We start from the raw sequence: 12,128 nt of genomic DNA, 5'->3' as shown, positions 1-12,128 counted from the left end.
ACGTCCAACACAAGATGTGTTTCTGTCATCATGGCAGCAATAAATCTAACATAAATGTCATCCTTTGGGTACTTGTCTTTTTTTTAGCCACATTAGTTGCTTGATTTTAGGCATTTTACCTGCTAAAAATCAGTATGTTAGCATTGCCACTGTGAGCGTGTTAGCATGCTGGCGTTGGCATTTAGCTTAAAGCACAACAGTGGCTACATACAGTCTCACAGAACATGGCTGTAGTCATCACAGAACATGAACGCTTCAGCAGAAAAAGCATTTAGACTTTTAACTTTTAACTTCAACAAGACTGTCACTTTTGCCAGTAAAAGCAGCTGTGCTGGAAAATTACTAAGTCTCTTCTCCATTAGCAGTTTTGAATCTGATCATACATTTCTTATATTTGTTATTCAACAAGTATGTTACACATGTCCAGATCCGTGGAGTTTTACATAAAAAGCCATGACATTGATAAATTAATTAATCTCATCCTTTCAGTTTCCCCCATATATACATAGCCTATGTGCACTGTACCACAGGCACTACATACGGTACATTATAGTTTAATGAAAGAATCCCAGGCTACTTAAAAGCTTCTGAAACCTGGAGAGGCAGCGGGAGGTGGAGTTTGTGCTGTATGATACACAACGTCAGCTTTAAACCCTTCACTGTGTGTCCTGTACAGTATATTTATGCAGTCAGGGGTCCTGTGGGAAGAGCCAAAATTAGCAGTGGATAGTGAAAGGTCATAGAGCAGTGGGAATAGAGATCCTGTTGACGCAATCTGTCCAATCATATTTATTTCCTTTGGCCAGACACAAGTGCCTACGTCTTGACTTGGGGAGACAAACCAAAACAACACGATCCTATGAAATACATGTGTTTATGTTTGTCTCTGCTTTTAAAGTTTGACAGGATTCAAACCGGTTGCTGGACAATCCTGAAGTACTTCCTTTGAAGAAAAACATGTCACATCCACAGTACAAGCTCCTAAAAAAAAAAAAATCTTAATAATGACTGTGAACATACCCTAAACTTAACCAGACAGAGACAAAAGAAAACTCTGCACAGAGTCACAGCAGACTTTGTTTGAGTGTGTTTTACAGCTGTTTAAACAGCAGTAAGCCATGTCTACTGCAGTATACACAGTACAAGCAGGCAGCCGGAGACTCTGGAGGAGTTGTTTTTCACAGGACTGTGTGGTATGCATGTGCGTCCCGGCCCAGCCAGACCCACCTCATGGCTGGCTCGTTGGCATTCCTGCCTCACTCTGTAATTATGGCTCTTTTCCAGGCCTCTCGGCTCTCCTCTCACTGCACACTCTTAAATGGCGAGACATGCCTCAATCGAAGGCGCACGCTTTTCACCTGGCCATTTAGCTCAGGCTCTAATTTTAACAATAACACATAACCGCGGCGAAAAGGAGCACTGCCGACAGCGGCAGGCGACAGTTGGTGCAGGGGGAAAAAAAAGCAGCTGCAATTACAGCTGGTGTCGTGTATCATGAATCGGGGTTGATCATAATGTTTTTCACCTAGTGCTGAACTTAAAATTATGTGACATCAGATCATTACAGTGAAATAAAGAATTAAAGTGAAGTGAATACTTGGCTTTAAATGCCGTATCCCAGTGAGTGTGTGAAAAAGTTTCAACACTTGAAGCTGTGAAATAGTCTACACGCTAAACGGCACATAGATACACACTTGTAATCTGGCAGGAGGAAAATGAAAGCGCCATGGTAGCAGAGGAAATTTGACTTTACACATTATTAGGTACAGGTGTCAAGTTTAAGTTTCTGGTCTCATATTCGAAAGGCGTTTCCTTCACTAATTTCTCTCTAACTGCTACTTCTAACAACTTGAGTGAGGTGACAGATTCACTCGTGGACTCACTTTTGTGTTTTCTAAATTCCACAAGAAAGCTACATTTATCTATTTATCTACATTTATCATCTAAGAAGATAATCTTGTGATGTTTTGGGACTTGAAATGAAATATAAGACTGAAGCCAAGGCCAAAGCGTGCAGGCCTTGTGTCTGAAAATTAATATAACAACTATTCATTTGTCATAAAAGACTTAAGCCATAAGTGTTTAACAAAAAAAAAAAAAAACAAGTTTCTGTGACTGCTGCAACAATGTGAACTTGTTGACGTAAACTGATGAATAATCCAAATACATTATCAGTACGTGAAAGGAAATCTCACAGAATTTCAGACAATCTACTCCATTCATGCAGCTGGGGGCACATGACATGCCTGCAGCAGAAGGATTAGGACAATCAGCTGAGCGCGTCTCAATACCACATTGTTCCTCGCTGCTCACCGCTTGTTTTTCCTCCAACTCTCCTTGCAGCTTATCAGAGGAGGACAGAACCAAATCTCCCTCCTACGCCTGCCAAACTTCAAATCACTCACAGTCCACTTGCCACCCAAAACTGCTAACCAGCCACTCTGGTGGTGCCCGAATGTCAAGCCTTTTGTGCTACTTTTTAAGGCTCTTTATTGTTTCAAACAAAGCTTGAGGTGCTTTTTGTAAAAAAAAAAATAAGGACAAATAAACACCACGAACTGCAATTGAGAAAATCAGCTTTGGGCTTGAGATTACAGAGCACACTGCAGCCTTTGTTTGCAGGTCACATCTGTATTTGAGTGACAAAAGGCAGCCACACAGCATGCTGCTGTGTGAATGTATCAGAAAAGGGGCGTGTGCCAGCCTGAACTCATCCTCTATTCAGGCTCTCATTGTCTCTGCTCCATGCTGATAACAAACAGCACACACCATGCAGACACATCTCATCTACTCCATCAAAGGCTGATGTGGCAGTCTGGACAACACACAGGCAGGTCCGCGTCTAAACAAGCGAACATACTAGTGCACAGATTCATGGCTGTGGTTTGCAGGTAACTTCTCTGCTTTTATCAGTGACAAAATGAAAGCAGAAAGGTTTAGCATGTGGAAATGTGAACCGCTGTCAGTTTCCGTTTTAACTTTAAAGGAATAGTATGACATTTTGGCAATAAAAAGTAGATTGATACCTCTTCTATGTCTATACAGTAAATATGTAGCTAGAGCCAGTAGCCAGTTAGCTTAGCTTAGCATGACGACAAGAAATAGTCCGGCGTTTTAGAGGTGCTGGTAGGGTAGTAACTTTGGCCAGAGCAAAAGCTAATAAAAGTCCAGTTTTTTTCCAGTTTTTGTGCTAAACTGAAAGTGAATTAAGGTATCTCCCAGTTATTATTTTATTATTTTAACATCTATTGGTCTTTAATGTGCAGCGTATATGTTTATTAGCAAGTGACATTTCTCACTGGGCGGCTCTTACTGTAAAATATCTGACATGGATTCACAGAAAAATGCTACAGAGTTGAAAATTCTCCCTGGCTTAATGAGCCAGATATTAAAGCTACCTTCTGCATACCAAAATTGCCAAATATACATATCACAGCAAATACATATCCCTAAACAGCTATTGTGTATTTAGAACTTTGCACAGAAAGCACTTTGAATGCACCTTTAAACCTCAAAGAGCCACATCAGCAGCATCTTTCCTTTGAGAGAGGATTGAGCAAAGCTGAGACATTTAACCTGCATCTGGCCTCTTTGCCACTGAAACTGCTGTAATGGAGATTAAAAAGCTCCAAGATCTGCTCAGCTGGCACTCACGTGAGCAGGCCTGTGCTTGGGACAAAAGGAGATGTGTGTAGCAGACGAGCACACTATATTCTGTGTTGACTCAAACTATGCAAACATCACACCTGATGGTGATGAACAAACACTTTTATGGCTGAATTTCCACTGTACCAGTTTTAGTTGCCTTGGGAAATTAATGTTCTGCAGCAAGCTGAGTTTTCATTTTCAGTGTGATAATCATCTGCTTATCTTGAACAGTAATTTCATTCTCAAACCCTCTGGCAATCTGATTGAGATTTTTACCTTTTTTTTCCTCCAACAGATTAAGTACAATCTGGATGTTTAACATTTAGTTCATACAGTTTTATGAATATGGCTCACCTATATAAAGAGACGAGTCTTTCTTCTTCACGTGATCATCGATGTAGGACACCCCCAAGGGCTGCACGGGTGTGGCTCCAATTCCCAGCAGGACCTGGGCTCCAATGAGCAGCAGATACATCATGTTGGTGTTGGCCTTGTTGGCACACACTGGGTCCACAGCCTGGTCCTTGCTGCTGCTGTTGGCGCAAACATCCCGACCCATGTCAGTCCTCCACACATCCCCTATCTCATACTGTTTAGTAAGAAACTCGGGCAGAGCTGAAAGAAGGGCGCCGAGCGCCATGACGATGCCCCCGCAGCCGATAAGACGGGGCCGATGTGCTTTGGCCCCAAAGTAGCTGACAAACAGGATCAGTGCCAGGTTACCTATCTCAAAGCTGCTGGCTATCACGCCTACATCAGCACTTTGCAGGTTGAACCGCCGCTCCAGGGTGGTCAGCACACTCACCTGAAAACAACAATGAGACACAAAATCAAACCAGGGACATGGGAATGATACTGAAGCACAACTACAAAAAAAAAAAGAATGTGGGAATGTTGATTAACGTCACAAACTGAAAGAGGAAATTCATCATTTTACTCATCAATGTATCATGAGTATTTTAACCCCATTAACACCTGGCATTAACATGCAATCTGTATCTGCATGTGCTATCTGGATAAGGAAAACGTACGGTACTGCCAGGTGGAAACACACACACAATGCATTTTGATCTGAGAGAGATCAGATCCGACAGGTCACATCTCAATCTGGCTCGCATTGTGATCAGTCCAGGTGCATCCATGTTTGTTGATAAGTCTGACAGCTCCACATTGACTAATTTACACATCAAGATCCCATTATAATACAGGCAATTTGGAAATAATGGGAATGCTTAATAATATCAAGTGTAAATGCTAAGGCTCGTGGGTAAGGTTTCTTTATCCAGATACACATTACGCATTACCACCAGCTAAATGGGACTTGTATCGGATTCTTTTGGACATGCTCTTGGAGAAATTGTGCGAGTTTTCATCATCAGTCTGCTGCTTTAAACTGTGCCTTTCCATTCGAATATCCTCAATAACAAGCTGTTCAGATGTTCCTCGCTGTGGCTCCTCCCTGGAAACAGGCCTCTGTTTCTGATTAGCCGGGCACAGCAACATTAACTTCCATGGCTTCAGCGAGCGGCTCATCACAAGCTTCTCTCTCTTTCACCAGCTGTCATCCACACCAGAGTTTGAGCCTGCTAGTAACTTCCAGAGGAAGCAAACGCGGCAAAGCACAGGCTGTTTAGCCCAGTTCAGTTTGTGTTTGTTAACTCTCAGAGGTCAGAGACTAACTAATGTATTTATTTTCAGGCAGTGAGTACGTGAACTTGTTAGACATCATCATATTTCCACAGTAAAGACTTTACAATGAATCTGTTGTAAAGCAGAGCAGGAATGTGTGCTTCTGATATGTGGGAACAGTCTCTCTGTGCCATGTGAGCCACAGAGTCACATTTAAACAGTTATCAAGCTATTTTCAGATCTGCCCCAAAACTGTCCTTGAAAGGGCATCACAATTTTCCATTTCCCAACTGGCTCTGTTAAAGACTTTTGATTGAGCTCTAAAAAAAGGATGCCAACACAAACATCCCTCTCTGAAAATAGTGACTTCGTTACAAGATGAATCAATCTGTGGTTTTGCTGTTGGAAAATGTTTCCATCAAGCACTCAATTTAATGTACACAGTTGATTTGGATTGGATATGAATGTGTTTAAACGAGGAAAAGCCCTTTGAGGCTTCAGGAGGTTTTCAGCTTTAGGGCCAAATGTGGAAGTGACTGATCAAAAGAGTACTTTGCTTCATGCATGTATTTTTAATTTGAGATTATTATCTTACAGAACAGTTTCTCATCTGTAACACTGTTTCTTCTTTTGGAATAGCCAACAAAAATAAAACACTGATCACTCTGTCTCTTAAAACTACTATCAAATATTCTTAAAAAAGATATTTTGGTGTGTTTTCATCAACTTCTGACCTCAGTGACACAGTTTAAACACCGTCTTCGCTGAGTTGGATAATGACCTATCATTGTCGGAAAAAAACAAACGTTTGCTTTGTCATTAGAGTTGAAAAAGAGATGTCCTCTGTGACTTTTAGGAAGCAGGAATGACAGCGGATCATTCTTGCAGCTGCTCTGTACACAACTGCAGTGACTCTTTCACTTCAGATCAAAGCAAGGGGAGGATGATTTTTGGGAGCGTTTCGTGCCGGAGTCCTTTGGTGAAGTTGAGTGGATAGAAAACTTCAGAATGAGTCACGGTGTCTCTGCCCCTTGGGTGGATCTTTCTCACAAATGCGAGCTCACCGGAAGCCTGGCTGGCTCCGCCCGGCTGGGTTCTGATCGCAATGTTGTCTCACCCAGTCCTTCGAAAACGATGCCAAGCCCACACAACCTGCTGACACTGTAGCTTTAGCTCTACACAGACAGCAACAAAGTAAAAGCAGAGGGAGCGAAGCCATCATCCAATCCAATCACATCCCATCTCGTTATGGGAGGCATGAGCAAGCGCTGTGACTGACAGCTTCTGCTCTCAGCTCAGCGGTGGAAACACTGCGAATAAGTTAAACCTTCGTCTCCAGGTTCAACATGTTTGTCCACTTCCACTCTGACTCAAGCAGGCAGCCTTCCAGGAGGATTAAACCCAGAATAAATGATATAGGAAAAATTGAGTGGATTGCATAGCGGTCAATGGTCACAGCCAGACTTTCTCAAACTGTGGAAATGTTTAATCTGTTGCATGGCAACAAAACAAACCATGTCACGCTGTGTGACATCCCATCACCTCACAGACAGAACGAGTCTTGTCTGAGCACAACGAATCCCGACTTCTACGGACTTTTTTTTTTCCAGGATGCACTGACTGAGTGTCTGTATTATCAGCAAGCAGAAAAAGCAGCTCTATGCTGACATCCACTTCAGCACATTAAGGTTTAGCACTGACGTGAAAGTGCTGAAACGGTGCTATATGTGAAAGCACAGCAGCTTATTATAAGTGAAGCCTCGGCTATTTAGAATAATTTCCCCTCTGTTTTATGAGGTGTGACCTACTGAAGGTTGGCTAAAGGTTAGCTAAAGGTAATTTAACGGCTCTGAATAAGCCGTTTTTAAAGGGTTGTTCTATTTGTGTCTAAAAGAAGCTACATCTCTAACATTAGCTGTGTGCATATGGTGTATTTATACTTCTTTAGCTTTTATCCTCATTTCTTGAGCACATGAGCAAAGTTTAAACACATTTTACTTTACTTTTTTCAGTTCATGTGTGCTTCACACACATGCTTCACATACAATATTGTAAATTTTCAATAAACGTTAAAAAAATAAAACTCTCTCAAAGGCACCAGACATCAGCTACTCTGTTAATGGCTACACCTGTGTACTATTTAATGGTTCAATACATCTTAATCTTTAATGCAGCAGCAATTAACCATTTGTCGTGTAGGGTTATGGTAGAGTAATGGCGTCCTGAGCAGAGAATGGAGTCACATGTCCTCTGTGCAGCCGGTCCGGCCACACGTGTAAGTTAGTGCATGTGAGTCCATGAGTCGTTCAGTGAGCGAACCCTTTAACACAGTCGGTGACTAGTAAAGGGGGGTGTGTATAGTGGTTCTGAATCATGTATACAGAGGGTCGGAAACACCTGGCCCTGTGGACTTCACGCGGACACACATGGCTCTCTGCTCCACGTGACATATGTGAGTGAGAGTAGATGAAGAAAACTTGTAAAATGCCACACTCAAGCTTTGATGCTGGCAGTACTACTGTGTGAAAACGGCCTCATCATCTAGGAGTTTTAGTGTCAAAGAGGAACAATGCGTCCGCTGTCTGGAACTTTTTTGGGTTTAGACAAGCCGGTGCTCGAGAGTGTGAAGTACTTGCTTCTGGAAGTGCAGCACAAGGCAACGCTAGAACTTTGTTCCAACATTTAAAAAGCATCACAACGCCGTGTACGATGTACGACGATGGCTAACTAGAATTACAATGTCAAATACGGACGTAGCTGTACAGAAGTTTCACACACATCTTCAACCTGGTACCAAATTTGGTCAACAGCATAGATATTTGTGTGAAATTTTGTCATAATTAGCTAATTCCTTCTTCAGTTATGTAAAAAAAATAAAATAAAAGGGGGTCAAAGGTCACAGTGACCTTTTGAGTGGTAAAGCTATAGTCAGTGTTTTGTCACTGCTTTGTTGTCCATTTTTCAGATATTATTAAAAACTAAAGTCATGATGATTACATGTTTACAAGGCAGGACATTATCTGTATTCTACTGTGATCAAATGTTTGTATAGTTTGATAATCAAAAGATATGTTGCTCATTTCAATCCATGCATCAGTCCATCTCATTTCGTCACAGCACGCAGGGCCTTGCCTTGAAAGAGCAGTTTATATGTTGACTGTATTCATACTTTAGAATAATTTATTGTTTGTGTATGTGAATAATTCAGATCATGACAAACTTAAATGGAAAAAAATGCACAGTAACTCATAATTGCAATATTGGTCTAAAAGACGCAACTTAGATTACTTTCCCATATGGCTCAGCCCTAATTAACACTGATATTCAATAAAGGTCTAAAATAACAATAATGCTGTGCTGAACAGCTTCTCCCTCCTTCCAGCACTCAGCTGGTTCAGTGGACCGCAGTTTGACAGGCTTGCTCAGCTGAGACAAACACAGTTCAGGTTCAGGTGTTAGTTACACTTTGCAGCTTGAGCTCAGATTGTCAGATTTGGTTCTTATCAGGGAAGTGTTACTGTAACCAGCAGAGCTTAGACTTGCAGGTGCCGCATACACACACGTCACAAATAGAGCTTCTGTGGGCTTCATATATTGTATTAACTCCTACAATTAAAATCCGATCAAGTGGTAGCAGAAAAGTGGGAGTCAGGCAACACTAATGAGCTGATGCTTGAATATACGGCCTGTTGTCTCTGATGTCAAAAGGCGACAAATCAAAATAATCACGGGTGCTAAAAGCAACTGTAGCATTATTATTGGGTAAAATAAGACAATTTGAACTTGATGTAAGCAGCTTGTGAATCACATGATGGCTCTGGGATCAGTAAACCCGTAACCCCCCCTGAGGAAAGTTAAAGAGATTTCAGGTTTGTTCCTGTACAACAACAACCAACAATTATTTTCATTTTAGATTTATGATTTCGTCATGTCAGAAGTAAGTGAAAAAAGCCAATAATAATCTCTCAGAGTTCATGGTGGAGCCGGAGACCCTCGACTAATCGTTGCATCTCTACATACGACATAACATAATACATTTAATCAATCGATGTGTTGGTTAAAGACGTTAAGACATTAGAGTCCATTAGAGTCGAAACATTTAGTTAATTAATTGATTAGTTGATTGACAAAATAACTACTTTGGTAATCGATGAACCAATTCATCAAGTACAAGTAGAGGAAAAAAATGCTACACTTTCTCAGGCTCCTTCAATGGGAGGATCTTCTGCCTCTCTCGTAACCAAAAGAATAGCAAAAAGTCACTTTCTGAGAACTGAGATAAACATCAAATAAATCAAGGATCGATGATAATCATACTAATGATATGGTATCATAATAGGTCTGTACTTCTGTGGCATTTTCCTGTGGGGGCTGACTGTTCAGTTGCGGTCGCTCTGCTAAATCAGGACACCCATAATGTTGTTAAGTGTCTTGTTCTGTAAGCAGCTCACAGAAAGCACAGGGACCATGATAGCTGAGTTTTGTCCCTACACTGCCAGCAAACACTCTTAAGTCCCATCAGCCAATCAGAGATGCCACAGTGGTTACTGTAGGTCAACACCCGTTCACCAGATTGTGACTAAACCTGGTACCTCCTGTGCTGCCCATGTAAATTAGCTCTGTTGACGAACAGAAGCAGACCTGAAAGCCTCACCTGTTTAGCTAAGTGATCGCAAACTTCACCTGAAGCTCCAGGTTTATTGTTCGAACTGTTTGAACAGGTGTCCACAGTTAATGTGCAATGAAAAGCAGAACAGCACTGCAGAAATTAACAATGAAGAGGAAGAAAAACCCTCTTTAGGAAATCATCAGCCTCAGACTCAGCACCGTCGTGCTCTGTCACTGCGGGATGCTTGATGCTCAGCAGGTCCACTGACGGAGAAGATAAGATGTTCCACTCCAAATATGGCCAAGGCACTCAGGCTTTAGTCTATCTAATTGTGAGTAAGCTGAGGGTACAGCGTAATTCTCAGCGAATAAACAACGCTAATGTCGAAACTAAATGTTCACAGTGGCTGCCTGAGGCCGTGGAGCTCCTCTGGGACGCTTTGAGGAATATTTGGGAGCACTTTGGGGAGCTTTGCCCCACTAAATCTATATTAGAGCCTCTGCATGAGAACATACATGTCTGTGATTTCATGTCTCAACTGAAACCACATCATAAAAATACACATTTTTAGGTTTAAGGACATGTTTTAAAATCCTCATTTTTATACACTCATCTGATTTTTTTTTGAACAGTTTCAGTATTAGTTAAAGTGAAAAGGTGAGTGAAACTTAAAATAAATCAGGAAATAACAGGAATGGGAGGGGGTCCTTGACCTTGAATGACATTTTGGGTAAAATCAGACAATTGTTGCCTCCTTAAGCATAACTATTATTATTAATGCTAGCCAGTGCTATACGGTCACCCTTTGCTTGCTGCAGAATGGATTAAAAAATCGGTCTGGTTTGAATTGAGATACATTAAAGGCGCATTACATACAATAATGCACAGAAGTTGCGGGATATCTCCCTCACAACTATCACGAACAAGAGACAGTAGAGCAGTGCGAAGTCTGTCCTGCAGGCTGGACTGTACTGAGCAGGACACAGGTTTCTATGCCCTGTCATCGCTCTGCTGCGTGTGCTTTCTTGGTTTTTTTTTTAAGTCCAACACTAACCCCAAAGCCCGGACATAAGTCTGAGCGGGACCCGCAGCAGCAGCAGGGTCTTAGTGATCCACACTGCTGTTAGCGAGTCCTGCATGAGCTCGGCTTGTGTTGCACTCACCAGGTATGCTCCGACGGTGCCCTGTGCCAACATGAGGGCGCATTCCGATATCAGGAATATCTTGATATTTGAGAAGCACGAGGAGTTTTTACGGAGGCCGTCTCCTTCCAACATTTCCCCGCCGCTCCGCTCCGAGTCCCGGTGCTTCTTCACCTGCATCCTCCCTTACTTTTTACCCACACAGCACTGCGAGAAAAACCGAAAACACACAGGAGGACGACCGCGGGAAGACACTGGCCGGTACAGTGTGTCGCCTCCTCCTGAAGACTACATTCGCGGCGCCCCTTGTCGCCGTTTCTCCCGCTGTTTCTCTAATTTGTCTTTAAGCTACGAAACACACATCCAAACTCCGCGGGGCTCTGCCGGTAGTCTGCGTCTAAACATTGCCTCCTCGTCGACGCGCAGGAACATGTGAACTCCCTGAAGGTGTTTGCAAAGGCACGAGGGAACCGCGGGCGAGCAAATCTCTGTCACATCGCATGCTTCCGTCGCGGGTCTTGTCGTGGGTTTCAGCTGCAGGTGAAGGCGTCTTCTTCTTTTCCTCCTCTGAACTCCTGCCGCTCACGGTGCTCCACGCACAGTGGCCGCTCCGTGTCTCTGCGCTCCTTCCCCTCTTTCCACTGCTCTCCTCCTCTGTGAGCACATGCACGGCCCTAGAGGCGCTGTGCTGCAGCTTCCCCAAGTCTGCTCAACTTGGGTCTGACGCGAAAAATCACTACAGTAGTCCTTAGGGGCCGAGTGTGTGTGTGTGTGTGTGTGTGTGTGTGTGTGTGTGTGTGTGTGTGTGTGTAGTTTAATGTGATTTATCCTACTGCCATTTTCTGATGTGGTTTAATGTCCCCACAATGAATCTGCAGGGATTAGCCTGTGTGTGTGTGTGTGTGTGTGTGTGTGTGTGTGTGTGTGTGTGTGTGTGTGCTGCAGTTTAGGACTGTTTCAGAGATGAAACTAGCTGAGGACAACTGAGTCCACTGAAGATTCTTTGGAAACTATTTTGAGTCATCTATCTGGGAAATAGGCCTGTGACACACATTCTCCTGACTGTCCAGGCTTCTCCAATGTAAATATTAGCCGTGTGT

The 12,128-nt window shown here is 42.7% G+C and overlaps 1 protein-coding gene across 1 annotated transcript in view; it reads right to left on the bottom strand.

Moving 5' to 3' along the window:
• slco3a1a (solute carrier organic anion transporter family member 3A1a) overlaps positions 1-11,553 on the bottom strand; it is a 33,957-nt gene extending 22,404 nt beyond the window's left edge. The window contains exons 1-2 of the mRNA XM_070831169.1: positions 11,050-11,553; positions 4,003-4,453 (exon numbers count right to left, since the gene is read on the bottom strand). Of these exons, the coding sequence (XP_070687270.1) occupies positions 4,003-4,453; positions 11,050-11,208 (610 nt within the window). The 5' untranslated portion in view covers positions 11,209-11,553. The remainder of the gene's footprint in view (positions 1-4,002; positions 4,454-11,049) is intronic.
• Between the last annotated feature and the right edge of the window lie 575 nt (positions 11,554-12,128).

This window comes from Pempheris klunzingeri, chromosome 5, assembly GCF_042242105.1.
Source record: "Pempheris klunzingeri isolate RE-2024b chromosome 5, fPemKlu1.hap1, whole genome shotgun sequence".
In the NCBI taxonomy this organism is placed as follows: Eukaryota; Metazoa; Chordata; class Actinopteri; order Acropomatiformes; family Pempheridae; genus Pempheris; species Pempheris klunzingeri.
The sequence above is the reverse complement of the archived record's forward strand: the minus strand, read 5'-3'. Positions and strand labels throughout refer to the sequence as shown.